Here is a 16868-nt window from a genome sequence, read left to right as displayed (position 1 = left end):
TCACAGCGCAGGAAAATGTACATTTTTCCAAATCTCACTTATAGGGGCGGTTTCACCGCCCAAAAACAGAGGGGGGGGGGGTTGATACATTCTGTGTATGAATTAATTACAGCTCAATTTCTATTATTTCAACATGACACTTTATTTAATAAAATGAATGCACCATCTCATACATATAGGGCAGCCCTATTACAGCCTATTGACTCTCATTTCATAGGCTTAATGTTGAAGGAAAAAAAGGAACAAAAGGAGGCACATGAGAAAACAGCTGCAGGCTCGAATAACTAAAAAGAACAACAATTAATACAATGCATACTTTGAAATGAAATGCAAATTACCACATGGTACCAACTTTCTTGCTGGTTGGAATGAGCTACATAGCTAAAAAACTTTATAGGTTTCATAAATATACAATATAGTTTGAATAGATTTGCTTTAGAGCTAAATTTATACTATTTATTTTCAACGTACAGAGTACATTTTATGAAAAATACATTTACTGTAAGACCCCCCCAGTGCACAGCAGTTTGGTCATTGATTTCAGGTTTCACCAGCTGGAAGAACCACACTATGATGCTGAAAGAATGTGAAAACAATATGTAGTAGAACAGTGGTTCTCAAAGTGGGGTCCAGGGACCCTCAGGGTTCCTTGAGGGGTTTCCAAATGGACCCTTACAGGTCTGTAACTCTGAGTTTCATAACTGTACAAATGGAACCATTTGTACAATGGTTCCATTTGTACAGCTATGAAATGAAAACCACTGTAGTAGAAGATCCACCACACTATGATAGAATGTGAAACAATATGTGGTTGAAGAAACACTCATGGTGTGCTACAATTAATCCATAAAAAAAAAAAAAAAAATAATAATAATAATATTTAAGACCTAAAAATGACATTCACTTCAGTCCAAGACAAAGTAAGTTAAATGGACAAAACAAGTCTGAAGAAATATCAATGCTTCATTCGGTTTTCAAACTGACAAAACAAGGCTGAAGAAATATTAATGCTTCATTCGGTTTTCACAACAATTCATGTAGTACACACTGTTATTTTCAGTATTCTATTCTTGTTACCTTCCTTACTGTAGATTTGATCAGTGTTTATAATTCAGAATTATCAAAACCCTGCTCACAAATTCCAAAATATTTGTACACATACAGTGGCTGTTGTGAAAAAGAAAAAATACAGAGACACAACAACCTAGCTCATAAAATGTCTTAAAGGATAAATCCATAAAATGTCAAAATCAGACAGGATGAACTTCTTCTCAATGGTCAGGCATGAGACCTGCTCATACCATCAATCAGTCAGCCCTCCCGTAGCCCTATTCTATTCACAATTTTTCCAATTTAAAACAATTAAATAGTCGTTGCACTTTATACTTCAGGGGATTATGACTACATATTTCCTATTTTGGTTAGTGTATATGGTTCATTATTATTATGGCAATGCAATATTAGCTTGAAACTCATCAAAGCAATCTATATACACATAATCAGTCAGGTAGACTATCAGCAGTCATTACCAAGACACAGCTACCCTTTCCTTATTCAAAGTCGTTACCCTGTCTAACCCTTCCATGTCCAAATCCTCCCGCTAGGTGACAATTTCCTGGGGTATTAAGGCTTTAGATGTTCATAAAGTGCTCTGTATGACGCTGACAAATTCTCCACAACCGAATGTGGAGCAACTGAGTTGAAGCTACTCAAGGTGTCATACAGTAATGAGCTGCTGCCATACTGTAGGTCTCATAACAGCCATCAAGTATTCTTTAAAACGGGTCTAATTACTCTTTCGTGTCGAACATGGACATTTTGTCCATGGACAGGACATTTTGACTCCAAAAAAGGGGAATTTGCAATAAATGACATCATACCAACTACCCTCATTTTGTGACATCATGACCTGTTTTTATCTTTTGATTGAAGGGTAAGCTTAAAAAGGCTTAATGCTAGCATCACAAGTGATTAGAAAGCACTTAAATTGTTTTGTTTTTTTCTAACAAAGGTTTAGTTTTTGTTTATTCAAACACGTAGGCACTCCCATCCGCTACTCCAAAAACTAAAGTTCATGGCCCCTTTTGTATAACAAACATGGAAAGTACATATCACTGGCAAATTAATGGCAGATGAAGACTAAAACATACAGTATATTTGCGGTCTATATATTAGTTTACAAACACACATTCACTGGCATGTCTAAATAGTTTTTAAATGACATATGAGTTCAAATAACATTTTTGTATATCACAAGACTAATGAGCAATAAATTACCTCTTTTATATATAATTCTTCTTTATATCTCAGAAGATACAAAATAGTAATTTAGAGCTTTATATATTCTGTAAAAAAGTATACCTTGGGAGATTTGTCAGGAGTAACGAGGGGGAGGTTTTTCTTTTCTTCTGTTTTTTTTTTTACAATAATACGATATGGTATATGAAGTTACAGTAGAGCTGTAATGCTATTAGATTCTCCAAGAAGAGTTAGCCATAAATCCAGCATAAATCCTCATAAACGTATTGTGTCTATGTTCATAATCAATCAAATCAAGGGAATTCACAGAGGCTTTTCAGAATGTACAGCTACAGTTTATTCATTTCAGTCTTCTCTCTCTTCTGAGGTTTCAATGTTTTGTTTTGTTTTTGAGGTCACGTTATATCAGTGTGTGTGTGTGTGTGTGTGTGTGTGTGTGTGTGTGTGTGTGTGTGTGTGTGTGTGTGTGTGTGTGTGTGTGTGTGTGTGTGTGTGTGTGTGTGTGTGTGTGTGTGTGTGTGTGTGTGTGTGTGTGTGTGTGTGTGTGTGTGTGCGCGTGTGTGTGCCTGTGTGTGCGTGTCTGTCTGTGTGCATGTGAACTGCTACTTCAGACCAGAGTGCCAGGGTCTGCACTAGGTTCCTTTGGGGTCACATCTTGATTCTGGGTATGAGGAGGCTCCTGGTAGAGAGAGAACTCCATTGACCTGTTATAGAGAAAGACACAACATTATCCAAGCTGCCCCAATACAGTGGATAGAAAACAAATAAACTCAATACCTTTAAATAATATGTTTTGGTTACAATGTTTTGGTTATGGTGATCTTTATTTACTGTGCCCTTCTCAGGCAAACAGGTGATGGATAATCAATTAAAGCAGAGAAATGCTCACCTTCCATGCAGTGGGTGACCATGGAAGCTGGCTGATTGGGGAATCTGAGATCTGTGGAGGTTCAGTGGTTCACCCTGGACAGACTGAGACTGGTGCACCAGGGGATAGGGATGCGAGAGGCGAGAGATCCCTGCTTCCTGGCCCTTTGCGGCAGCAGGAGGGTAACCCAAGGCGTTCCTCAAATACCAGTCCCTCAGACCCTCCAGTGCCAGGGCTTTGTGCAGGCTCCGTGTGGAGTCTTCTGGGGTGGGGAGAGAAAACTGCGGGGGCCTGCGGTTGAAAGAAGTACCAGTACCGTCGGTCTGGTACGGGTGCAAGTTCGGTATGGAGGACGTGGTGGTGTCTGAAGCCGGGAGGGGAGACTCGTAGGCTGACAGCAAGATAGTGTCCTGCTGTTGTTGCTGCTGCAAGGGAATGAACGGCCCACAGGATTTGGTTCTGGTGACTTTCACCCTCCGTGGCTCGGCCTGCGACCCTCTGATCACCATGGGGCTGTAAGGGGGTGCAGCGCTGGGGAGGTGCACCTGGGAGTGAGAGAAGCCGTTAGCGTGTGGTGGCACCACTGCGGTGGCATGAGGAGAGGAGACCTCCTGCCAGATCCTGCCTGTGGACTGGTACAGCTGATGCTGCACTTGGATCCTCTGTTGTTTTCCCCAGATATAATCCATCAGCATTTCATTGTAGCCTCCCCCTGCCCCTCTGCCACCCACAGACAGACGCATTTTGCCCTGTTCCACTGAGCCATCCATGTGTCTCTCGGGGCTCCCCAGGTGAATGTGCCGCAGTTTGCCATCTGTCAGAGTCTCTGAGCTCTTGTAGGGACCGCCCCTCGAGGGCATCCCGTTTCTGGGGGCTGGATCATCAGGTAGGCTAGAGCGATCCAGCAGGGCCTCCGAACTATTGCTGCGCCTGGCGCGGGAGCTGTAAGGGCAGCTTCGTCTATCAGAGGAGGAGCCCTCCTGTGCCAAGGGGATCATGTGGGGTACATCCAGGCTTCCGGACCACTGCTTCAGCACGTTACCCCCCGATGGGTCCGATCTGAGAGAGAGATTGAACACAAAGACTTCTCAGTAGGAGAAAAACCACGGCAACCATCAATAAAGCCAGACATTGTATTCACTGAAGGATTAACACATATTGTAAATAGCAGCAGAGGGGGGAATATACCAATTATATTATGAAAAACTTGGCACTAGAGGAAAGGTCATCAGAATCACTAGGGTTCATCCTCCGGGGAGCATGGCAGTTTCATGGCACTCTGCCCACAAGACTTTGAGATATCTTGTGTGCAATTTAAAACATTTGTCTACAATTTACAATTACAATTTTGGCATTTAGCAGATGCTCTTTATTCAAAGCGACTTAAGTTAGAAACTGCAATATCGGAGTAAGTGACATGAACACTAGTCAACAAATAACAGGGTAATTGGTCACATAAATAGAGGGCAAATAAATCAATGAAGTGCTACAAAGTATCTAGGGTAACAGGTAGACATAGAACCTGCATCTGTCTAAACAACATGCCACAAGGCAACAAGTGATAAAGGGAAATGAGTGCTGGGTGGGGTGATGTGGAGTCTGAAGAGGTGAGTTTTCAGACAGTGGCGGAAAATGGGAAGTGCAGTCCTGACTTATAGGGGGGAGCCTGGAGCGTTTGCCTGGGTGTCATATGGAAGGGAGGGACAGACATCCTGTGTTACCTGATCTAAGTGTGCGGGAAAGGGTGTATGGGTGGATCATGTCCTGGAGGTAAGGGGTGCCATGCCCTTGATTACCTTGTAGGTCATCACCAGTCTAAGAGTGGCGCTATAGCAGAAAGGTCATTGGGTCACCAAAATCAGTAGGGTTCATCCTGCACAGCAAATTCCATGACAATCCAGCCAGTAGTTTTCAAGATGCCTTGTTTGGGACCAAAGTGTTCAACATTGCCATCCGCGAGCCCCGCCACTAGCGGGGCTAAAAACACAAAACTATATTTCACAGAAAATCAACTGGACTGACTGTACATCACGTTGTTTGTATGATCGATGATGATAAATGCCAAAAAATAATTTCAAAATACCACAATGATCTTTGTTACATACAGTAAAATAATGCATCCATTCTGCACAGAAAGAATCCTCAGCGTAAACTTATATACTGTATTTGTAACTCAGAGAGAGTATAAATGTAATGGTTACATTTGTACACTCTCGAGAGTTAAATAATCACTGAGGATTTTACTGTGTGCTAGCCTCCACCACAGCTACAGTTGTGTTCTGTAGCTGTGGGAGTGTTACATGAGTCAGAGGCAGATTACCTGACAAGAACGCTGATGGGGGCAGTTCGGGCCAGCATAGGAGTGGCAGGAACACTTCTGCCTTCAACGTTAGATGCACTCCTTGGTAAAGAATGACTCGGGCTATAAAAAAATGGAGTTCAATATGTCAGACATGACAGGACAAGGTTGTATTTATCATTTGTCACACACAGACACACACACACACACACACACACACACACACACACACACACACACACACACACACACACACACACACACACACACACACACACACACACACACACACACACACACACACACACACACACACACACAAACACCAAATTGTGTGACAAGACGAACAGCACCTAACAGAGCTGGTGACAGAGTTGCGGCGTGTCCTCATCTCATAGTAGATCTCTACCGGTGAGAGCTTCCTGCTGATCCTGTGGTCAGGACTACCAAGGGTGAGGCGAGGTTGAGACAGAGAGCGCTGATCACCAGCCACACTGGGAGAGGACTCTTCTGGGAGAACACAAAAGAAGAGATGCAGAGTGCACACACAAGAAGATGACACATCAATCAGAATGAGAATACATTTTATTGCCAGGTTTGCTTGCACATACAAGCAGTTTATCTCTGTGAGGTTTGTGCACTAGTTTAGTGCACAAACCTCACAGAGATAAACTGCACGCAGTACAGAAATATTTGAATGATTTAATTAGTAATATAAAGAGAAGCAGAACATGGTAGAAACTATTCACAATTAGTCTGTATGTACACTGTAACTACGTTAACTAGAGGTTGGTAAAACAGCATAGATAGATAAATAAATAGTAATTACTGCAAATATTGAAATAGTACGAAGCAAATTAGCATATGCATTCCACTATGCACTTGTATGATAACATAAATGAGTGAGAGTGATGAAATATTAATTATGAAGACCAAGATATTATGAAATATGTGAAGCTTCTTTGATTGGGTTCAGTCAAGGCTTTACTCACCATTTTCATGTGATGTTGAATCAGATATGGAGCTCGTACTTTCTGACATTACAGTGTCCTCTAGAAGACAACAGAAAACTCAGTGAGGTAACATACAGGTGGGATCAGAAAAATGTACGGTGAAACCGGCATGTATCAGCCCGCCCAATCCAATTCCCTTTCACAATCACACTTCTAGATTTTAGCCCATGGTTAAGGTAATGTTCACACAACCATACTTAGAATTGGTCTAGCACAGAGTTTAGCTTAGCTGAGTGGTTAGTGAGCTGGCCTGGGAAGCCAGAGTCCCTGGTTGTACCAGATTCGATTCTAGGCCAGGCCAGCAATGTGTCAGCAATGCAAGACACTTAACCCCTAATAGCTCCCCGAGTGCCGAAGAATGATGCTCTCTGCTCCTAGTAGTTATAGGATGGGTAAATGTAGGGGACAAATTTCACGTATGTGCAAATATACAGTGACAAAAAAACACCTCAAGGAGTGAGGACTATTCTATTCTATTCAGCCCTGTGCTTTCCTTAGCTTGGGGCTTATAGTATGTTAGCCCAGTGCTAAGCGCAGAAAAGTGAGAAAGCACCTAAATTGCTGTCACTGTCACTGCCAACTACCACACTCAGCCACAGTCAGCAGGTGCTACTTTTCACCAGACAGCTTTTCACTAGGAGAGCGTAATACATGTGGAGGTTCATGCTGTTTCCCCCACGTCCCCTCCCTGCTAAACAGGCTCCCAACCACCTAGCAGGGCTTGCAAAGAAGGGCATGATCCCTTAACAGCTTCCCACCCAAAAACACTGCCAATTGTGTTCGTTGGAGCTGTTGGGAGTAATGCTGCCAGGAATTTAACATTGGCCTACGATGGTGGACAGGTTTTTTTCTTCTATAGAACCATTTATGCTCGATGTAAAATACGCATACGGATACAAGGGAGTCTTCTCTCCATCAGCTGGAAGAAGACCCAGAGCTTAGGGATACGCATGTACAGAGCAATACCGGAGGAAACTATAGAGGGTAGTGTTATGGGGGGGGGGGGATTATTTATATTTACAACCACGAACAGCAGCTAACTAAAGTTCTTGTTCCTTCTGTCTGTCTGTCTGTCTGTCCTGTCTGCCTTGTCTGTCATTAGTCTCTGTTCCCTCAGTGTTGTTGTTTTTAACGTGGTGCGTGGCCGCATGCACCTGGTACACAACTCCACACTGACTCGGGACTGACTGCTTTCTTTTTCTCCCAAATGAAGTCAGTGTGTGGTGCAGGTCCCAGCTAGCGTTCCCTAACACTCCCGGGTCATAGCTCCTTGCTGTAGGCTTGCAGGTAGCAGGTGATTCGGTGTAAGTAGAGAGAAAGTCACGGCCGAGCTACTGCACATTGGACGCGACAATGCACGTCTGTGCGTGGAATTTACTGCGAGCGTATGCGTTTGGAAAGCTCCAGCCACCAGCCGCACGGATCGCGTGAGCCCCGCGCGCAATATTGTGGTGGCTAGCTACAGTGACAATGACACACCATAATCCAGACATTATAAACAGTAGGCCTACTCAAGTTTTCAAGCATTCAGCACTGATGACTTTTGAGGCAAATTTAACCACTTGAACCCCAGCATCCATATTCTGGGAGAAACATTAACCAAATATAACCGATCTACAAGCCCACAACGTGTCGCAACGCGACACGTTGTGTGAGCTTGTAGATCGGCTGTTTTTGGCAAAGAGATTTGGTGTAGACAGAAAAAAAGTAGTCCAAGCACAGAGACAATTCAGGTCCAGTTTAATCTCTCAAGAACAGATTCTGCTCTCCGCTTGAATCTGTCGGGGGGGTTCGTCATATCGCGTACGCACTGGCCTACAAGTGGGCGTGCCTTCAGATCAGGAAGCAGGCCGCCCTTTACCCAATCAAATGTAGTGGGCGGGATTTACGTGTGTACCGATCCTTCCCCACTAGAAGCAAACCGAAACTAATTTAACAATAGCGTCCTCGGAGCAGACAAAACCACGGAAAGATATTCACATTTCAACTTGCTCTTTCATCATAGAAACAAGTGGGCTTATAACCAAAACGATCCATGTTCTCTGGGAGAAGTGGTGTTAGTGTTCCGTGTAGAAATATTGTTAGTGGGAATGAAAACATAGTCGCACCACTGGAAGTGAAAGGGTGAAGGCAGACCAAAACCCCGGTTTCCTTGCGTACGTGTGCTACGTCGACTTACTCCCAGAGCCAAGTGAGATAGTAAAAAACAGCAGAGGGCGCTGTTTTTCCTTTTCATTTGGCGATGGGTTCCCAGATTGGGTCCAGTTCAACAAGTCTAGAGGGTTTAAGTGGTCAACATGTGGTCTTACCTGTATGGCACCCCCGATGTACTGTCCTCTTGCTGTTTGGCAAGTATCGGTCTGATTCAGCATGTCTGTATAAAGCACCAGTGAAGAGGCCTTTCATCTGTCTTCTCTGGCCAGATTCATCCTGTGCAGAACAGCAAGCCATGTTACTGCATACCTCAGTACACATGTTATGCATAGTGAGGAAGAATTATACATTATACTATATTGATATTGTTGTTTATATCTAACCTTTATATTTTACCATCGCTTATAGTACTTATATAATACATTATGATATGACATGATATTTGGTAGGGGCCAAGATGTCTCCGCTAGGCCTGATAGCCTTTGTTATTGGTACCGCCTGTCTGTTATGGTTCAGCTTGTCCTTGTAGCAGCTAGTATAACTATGGTCTGAGCCCTATGCTCGTTCTCAGACTGAATCTGTATCAGACTGTGTGTCTAACGTAGTCGTCCCCATGATATCATGTACATTAAAGCATATCCATCACCACCTAGAATATTGTCTCATTTAGTGAACTCTTACCTCTGCCCTGGTGTTGGGTGACAGGCAAGCCCTGCGCTGCACCACTGGGGGTCTCTCTCCTGTTTCCAGAGGGAAAGCACGAGGTAGCTTTCCTGTCAGCTCCTGTCGAGGACATCCATTTACATATTCACAAGGTGGACATTTTGCTTCTACGTCATACCCGGCAAGGGGGGGGGGGGGTATTGGTACCATGTGAATATGGTCATATCTTCCTATAATTGAGATTCCTTCATGCATTGCAAGACGCTACATGATACATTAATTATACCCGTAAACAGGTTACTAAAAGTCTCAAACACGTGTTTGCAATTTACTGTACAGCAGGGAACAGTTAAATACATGCAGACTTTGCAGCGACAGACTGAGAGGGACCATACAGTAGAAAATAGGGATGTGTGACACAGCTGTCAATGAAAAGCTGAGGCAGCTGCAGCCTTGTACGTATTACTGGCATGGCCTCTAGAGAAATCACGCAAACACTGACATTCAGCACATTTCTTTTGACTGATGAAGCACTAGACAATAACTTTGCTCCAACAAGTTGCTACATACTGTATTTCTATGGTAATATGAGCAGCCAAGCTCAGCGTCTCAGATTACTTTGTTTGTCTACACTGCAAAGAAAGCAATCACAATACAAAACAAAACACACAAATGTCAATAAGCACGTCAAGTTGGGTTTGTCACTGATATACATGAGGTGTGTGTAGTCCTTGCCCTGTAGACAGATTAACAGACAAATACTGACCGCCTCGTGCAAGCAAACTTGTTTGAGCTCTCCCACTCGGCTGTTGAGGAGTGCTTCCAGGGCCTGCTTTCTCTCCTGCAGCGCTGCAACACGTTCTGTCTGCAGCTTGCTGTCATGGCAGCCTTGAACATCTGCACAAGAAAAGACATCCATGAATCATCTCTAGAAAGACATTGTTTGAAAATGTAGTCCAGATCACTGGATCTCACATTTGAATACCGTAATAATGGAAATGTTTGTTTGTTTGTTTGTTTCACTGTGTTTGGTAAAAAAAAAAGAAGAAGTTGTGACCTCTTATTAATGTAATTTACATATATATTTCAGCTTCATGAGTTCCTCTTCAATGAATGTGATTCAGTATTCAACTGCATCATCTGCATGATGTCTGTTCACACTAGTCACTCACTCATCTGATAAGATTATCTGTCAGCTGTGGCTGCATGAGTTGAGAACAAGCACTCCTCACACATACGTTATTTATTTCAGCTGGATGCTCCCTAAAGTTTTTTCATCATCTAAACTGCCAGGAAACTCAAACTGATTCTTTGTCCAGGCCATCTCGGGCTTGTCCAGGCAAAACCACTAACGACAGTGTCTGTCCACAGGGCGTTGGTGCAAACTATATCAAGATGTTCATATTGGAGCATTGACAATACTTCAGAAAAAAAGAAGCAATATTGCTCACCTGGAGCCCCCAAGCCCATGGATGTGATCAGGTGTCCTTTGACCTCCATGTGATGTAATTCGGGGGATTTTACAACTCACCGCTCCCAGCACAAACCCTCACCTGATGAGATAGATGCAGAGCTTTAGCGTTGCAGCTGGGACAGATCAGCAAAAAACACATTAAAGTTTAAGTGTGTGTGTTCCCCTAACCTTGCAGTCTCAGCCATGTGTTTTGTTGTGGTGTAGACTGTAGACTGACCATTTCATTTCCAGCAAGTCAGCAGATGATATGGGTGTCTCCCAGCACAGATTATCCCAGATACCACTAGGAGGAGCCACTGCACTCCTCTTCAGATGATACTGAAAACAATATTGTTGAATATAGATATAGATATCATTCAGTAACTGCAAGGATATTCATAAAGATATTCATAAGAACAACCAAGTGATAGATACTCTATACATGTAGGAAAAATGTTGATCAAAATATGGAAATAATAATTGTTATTAATAGCATTACATATATTCTTTGAACTCAGAACAAAAATTAAAAAAACTTTTCATTCTGTTTAAATATTAACTTTCTTTATTTTCTTCTTTTTGTTTACAATAAATGTATTTGATAAATTATAACAGCATAAAATATGGGAGAGCTGCCTACTTACATATTTTAAAATACATTCTAATGTATACACATGTCTTTTTTGTGTGAAAATAAATAATAAAAATAAAGCATTCTTTAAAATGTACAGTCAACCAGTCTCTCAGAACAGGAAATTACTGTTCATCCAATGGTTGAATCTAATAATAATTTACATTCTAAAATTAGCATCCTATGCAATTAGCAACCAGTTCATTTGGGAAATGGAAGAGAAAAGAGGAAGAGACAGGCAGAATGAATAATTTATAGAAAAAGAAAGCCTAAACCATGTGTTGCGTCTCAATAGCTCAAGGGTTACAAGAACAAAAGATGCAATTGAGCCACAGGATGACTAGCAGTAAAGAGAAGGAATTTACAGTGACAACAATATATTAATAAATAACATGGACGGTTTATCCTCTGATTTTCTGGTGTCATATAGATATCAGGATTGTCTTGTCATACTGTAATGTACTGTATATGGGCTGGCTGAAGGCAGGGTATAAAACAACGTCTATGTCTGTATTCTATTGACTCAATTTCTGCTAATCATGATTCATGTCCACTTATCTGTGATATTTATATTGACCAGGGAAATCAAATTACTGTCTAGGTTGAACAAACAGAACAACATCCCCATGATGGAAATATAAAATATAAGAAAGATTCAACTATTTGACTCAATTAGGAATGCTTTGTCACAAACTCTGACGACAAAACGCCAATCTATCTTAACTCCTCTGTGTTAACTGAGCAATGTTGTTTTTGTTTCACACACGCTTTTCCCCACATTGACAGAGGTTCATTTACAACTACACTCTTCCACTATCACACTATAGAAACACAAGATCCAAAAATAGCAATGCTGTTTGATTTTCTCTCAGCACTACAAATCGTTGCCGCAAGGAAGTATCACGTTCTCTTCTTGCTTGTCTAGTACATAATAAAACAATTCCATCTAAACCACAAATCCATAAATGGAAAGCCTCAATGGGCTAAATCTAAGCAGACCATATAAAGATACCATAAGTCCTGGCACCATCATATAATTGAAAATAAAAACATTTAACTACCACTTGTCTTAGAATAAAGAAATATAATTTTGAGACACCAGAGTAACTGTCTGAACTGAACAGGTGCCATGACTAACGTTCACTGACTAATGTCTGCGTCAATAAAAGGGGGCCTTCTGTTTTCTTATCTTAAGCCATAACACTAAAAGATGTGGAAAAAAAGAAAAGATGAGGATGGCTTTGTATGTGTAAACATACTTGAAAGTCAGCAGTTCTGCTCCGTTTGCATTTGGGTCCTGTCTTGGAACTGAACCAGTAGCTGCTGTTTGCCCGTGTTGCCTGTGAAAACCCCCAGTGCGTGTGACCTCCCATTGACAGACAAGTAGGAGCCCTTTAAGCAAACAACTGCCGGTATGGTGGCTCAATGCAAGCAACTGCTAGTCAGACAAAGTCAGTCACATAAACCTCACCACACAGGAGTCTCAAGTCAGTGATCAAAATTCTTGATTTAACTTAATCTAATATGCCAAGAATTACTGTGTTTACTGTAAACAATGTTCTATTCAGCAGTAGAGGGCCAAGAAGCAGGCCTGGCCACTGAGCAGGGCAGTCATGACAAGACAAACAGAGACATTTGGTTGACTTCTAGGGTGCTAGTCACCTGATTGCTACATGGGGCCAAAAGGCAGCCATGCCTGAGCTAGGTTCCAACCACAACAACAACCATTTGCGTGGCAAAGTAGTGCTTCTTTAGTCACTCGCTGAAACCCACATGGGCTTTGTGCCTCCAATTGCATTGAATAACAAATAGCATCTGTGCGCTAGTGAAGGTGAGAAAAGACCAATTGTGCCTGTTTTCACATACTCAAGCAAACTACACACCTGAGAAGATGACTGATGTGACCAGTCAATGTTAGCTAAAACATCTGGTGTCCAGATGTGCGATTTACTACAGGTAGAACAACACAGAGCTGCATCACATTCCAGAGAGCAGCTTCTGGGAAAGAAGGCGGGACAATGAGGAATCTGATGAACAGAATCACAGAGCACAACATCAAAGACATGATTATGGGGTGAAAGTGCCAGGATAAATGGTTTAAGTAACGTGTAAGAAAGCAGTAGAATCAAACATGTGTTGACTTAACATGTGTAGGGAATGAGAGTGGATGGTGATATAGATAGCACTTTCGAGAGGCATGCTGATTAAAACATGAGCTGTGCAGTGAGAGCGGGCTGCCCCTGTGCAGATCGCATCACACGAATGCAAATGAGGGAGCGGTTTAATATTCAAGTCCGGCGGGCTAAACACCCACGCCTTTAAGGTACTGTAGGTCCTTTCCCTACCATGTTTTCATAAGGAACCTAAATACTCCCCTGGTTTAATAGATTGGGATATTATCCTGCCAAGATAAACCCCTGTAGGCAATACAGTTCTAGTTTTCAAAGGGAGAGAATATCACTCAGGCCAATAGGCCTTCCAGCACTTCAAGAGACACAGCTTGTCTTTTGTATTCCTTTATCTGGCCCTCTCATCCTATGAATAGCTTAATTTATCCAACCTGTTGGAGTGGGTAGTGGATCAATTCCTGACTTCCACATCATACTTCTTTATGTGTCACATTGTACGGTATTATCTATTAATCGCTTACAACAGGCAGGAGAGCAGACTGATTGGAACAGGCTGTAGACCATTTGACACATTGAAAGAGCAGCTGAAATATCACCACTACCTTGGCATAGACAGGTGAGACTGCAGCCCTCTTGTTGACTGCTGGGTGTTGACACAGCTGTCTCTGTTGTGAACTTACACATGGCAACTACATCAAGCCTTCAACGATACAGATTAAGTTGGAGACACATGAGGGTTCAATAACCATTTCAAGTCAAAAGCTGTACTGTGTACAAAAGCATGTACACAGTGATGTAATCCTTATTTCACACCACCACAAACTACAAACAACTTTTCAATATACTCTACTATACTCCTCTGTAGTGTATCTTTTCTCATTTTCTGATTACAAAGACAAGAAAACAATGGGGCTTGAGAAACCACAAACAAATGTTTCTTTTTCTTTCTTTTTTTTTTCCTTTAAAAAAGAACCCCCCCCCAAAAATGCTATTGAGCTTGTAGATCAGCAATTTTCACTACTTTTGCACAACACTGTCATACAACGAAGTGTAAAATGTGTGTAACACACCTGAAAACATAATGGAGGGAGGGTAAAGGTTTCTCCATTAAGGGATCAGTTATGGTCCATGGGGCATATGAAGCCTATACAGTGCTGAGGATTTACTACTCGCTCTCCCTCCAACTCCAACTGCCCAATCAGCAGCAGAGAAGAGCAAAGGGCTTATGGAAGGTCAGGTGACCTTCCATAACCCCCCAGCCCCATCTCCTCACTAATATAATCTCCTCTCAGCGCATCCCTGAAATACTGGTTTATAACATGTTTATATCAGCACAGACCAGGGACACTTGCCTTGTGCTAGCTGTCCAATCATATGGGCAGGATTACTGTCCTGAATCTACAGCCTCACCCTGCCCTTGACACTCACCTTTGCCGGTTTGACACGATGACTACCACTGGTTGAAACAAAGCAATCTTGGTGATTGCTATCCACCTGGATTCTGCTAAACTGGTGTGTGTGTGTGTGTGTGTGTGTGTATGTGGGAGGGGGGGGGGGGGCAATAAAGAATGGAATGTGGTTCTAATGTCCATGGGATTATACCTATACTGTTTCCCTTTGCTCTGTAACACCTGGAGGGATTCTGTATGTGTTCGAAAGGCTTTCCCTGTCCCAGCCATTCAAAACCCTATTGCACTGTGGTTGTAATCCGCAATGTTGATTTTGGACGGAGTCTGTGTTTGTGCAAGCACAGACAGTTAGCCAAGTATAGACCTTATTATACTGTAATATAAATGTATTAATCAGTCAATCATTAGTCAGTCCAGATGTTACACACACAATTATACTTGTTTCTACTTTTGTTTGTTTTTGTTTACTTTCTGAATGTCTTGTGTGTGTTCCTTGTTATATATTTTGTACTTGATTTTATACTGTATAGTGTTCTTGGGTTCCTACTTCCTAGAAAGGTATTTCAAATGAAATGTAGTGTTATTATTATTATATAATATTATATATTATATTATATGTTCATCCCTTTTCATCAATAAAAGAAATGTAGTAATGTGTAGTGAATCCTCTCTATCCTAACATTTCTATCTCAACAGTTAGTATTTCTTGCATGATTATCAGTGACATTGGTCAAATTTGGGGCCAGGCTAGCTGGGTTCACCCACACTTCACATTGAATATAACCGTAGACATGTACAATACAGTACAACCTGGTATACTGTTATATTATGCTTTAATTTCATGGTGATGATAGCATGGGGGAGAAAGTCCATAGAAATGTCACCTGGAGCAAACATGGACATATACAATATTGTGAACATGCTAGGTGTCTGTCAACTGGGCAGATGTGTTTTTCTGTGGTGCTGAGCCAGCTGCTCAAATCATGTCAATCCATAACTAAAAGGCATGGTGTCACCTTGGCCAATAGAATACTAGCATGTTAGGCCCATCTGGGTCAATATCCAATCCCATGGTGTTTGAATTGAAATGTAACGCTCACAGCACCATGAAAACTATGGGGAATGCTTCATAGAAAAGTAGAGCACTGAGCAGCCTATTTGAAGACTGGGAAAACGAAAGGACAGGAGGACAAAACAATGCTATGTTCAATTCTATGACCAAAATGAAACTGGCCATGCATGGTCTTCCTGAGTACGCTACCACAAACATTTTACTTGGAATAACTGTGATCCCAACTCTCTTTTCAAATGACTATACTGCTGAGGGTCTTTCATGCTATGCCCTGTTGCCTGTGAACTTCGAAATGACTTTAAATATACAATATGAGCACTGCAGCAAAATACAAAAGTTATCAAGACTGGCAAAAGGAAAACAACTGCATGGCAACAAAGTGGAACATCCTCTTCTGAGGTGTTTCCCATATAGAGCAAAGCTGCACTAGCAGTGAATCACCCTGAGGCGCTGTCCGGGAGTACACAGTGCATTTTGGAAAAGTCCCTTATATGCTGGCAGCTCTGGGTTATCCTTGTTCAAGAATGTGTTCATAATCGTGTCTGGATTGGTGCATGTCTCCGTGGGAATAGGTTAGTCTGCGGACTGCATATTATAGGCTAATGAGAAGAGACAGCTTTATTTGGAAATGAGGACGTTCTAATCAATGATTGGTCTATAAGGAGTATCTACTTGCAGCAACATAGGGAAGTTGAAGACATATTTTCAGCTATTCTACATGGATTCGAACGGATATAGAATTGCTGATCCCGTTATTGATTCGTTAATAACTATCATGCAACACAAAACCACACGTTGCTCCGATTTTACGGCTAGAAGTTGACACATAAATATATATAGGCCTGTGTTAAAAACAAATAGTAGCCTATTTCATAAACACCTTGTAAAAAAAAAATCTGTTTTTATGAACCCAACAGG

General features: G+C 41.9%; 1 protein-coding gene across 4 annotated transcripts in view; it reads right to left on the bottom strand.

Annotated features, from left to right (window-relative positions):
* Nucleotides 1–209: 209 nt before the first annotated feature.
* ccdc120b (coiled-coil domain containing 120b) overlaps nt 210–16868 on the bottom strand; it is a 17267-nt gene continuing 608 nt past the window's right edge. The window contains exons 1-11 of one of the 4 annotated variants that reach the window (XM_080424496.1): nt 12600–12702; nt 10899–11048; nt 10708–10809; nt 10023–10153; nt 9275–9376; nt 8749–8869; nt 6419–6478; nt 5780–5936; nt 5448–5549; nt 3149–4186; nt 210–2963 (exon numbers count right to left, since the gene is read on the bottom strand). In XM_080424496.1, the coding sequence (XP_080280622.1) occupies nt 2867–2963; nt 3149–4186; nt 5448–5549; nt 5780–5936; nt 6419–6478; nt 8749–8869; nt 9275–9376; nt 10023–10153; nt 10708–10756 (1857 nt within the window). In that variant the 5' untranslated portion in view covers nt 10757–10809; nt 10899–11048; nt 12600–12702 and the 3' untranslated portion in view covers nt 210–2866. Of the gene's footprint in view, nt 2964–3148; nt 4187–5447; nt 5550–5779; nt 5937–6418; nt 6479–8748; nt 8870–9274; nt 9377–10022; nt 10154–10707; nt 10810–10898; nt 11049–12599; nt 12703–16868 lie in introns of those variants that run through there. The other 3 variants (XM_080424494.1, XM_080424497.1, XM_080424495.1) reach the window with 3 other exon arrangements.

Source organism: Gymnoscopelus braueri (assembly GCF_963280865.1).
Source record: "Gymnoscopelus braueri genome assembly, chromosome: 3".
Classification (NCBI taxonomy): domain Eukaryota; kingdom Metazoa; phylum Chordata; class Actinopteri; order Myctophiformes; family Myctophidae; genus Gymnoscopelus; species Gymnoscopelus braueri.
The sequence above is the reverse complement of the archived record's forward strand: the minus strand, read 5'-3'. Positions and strand labels throughout refer to the sequence as shown.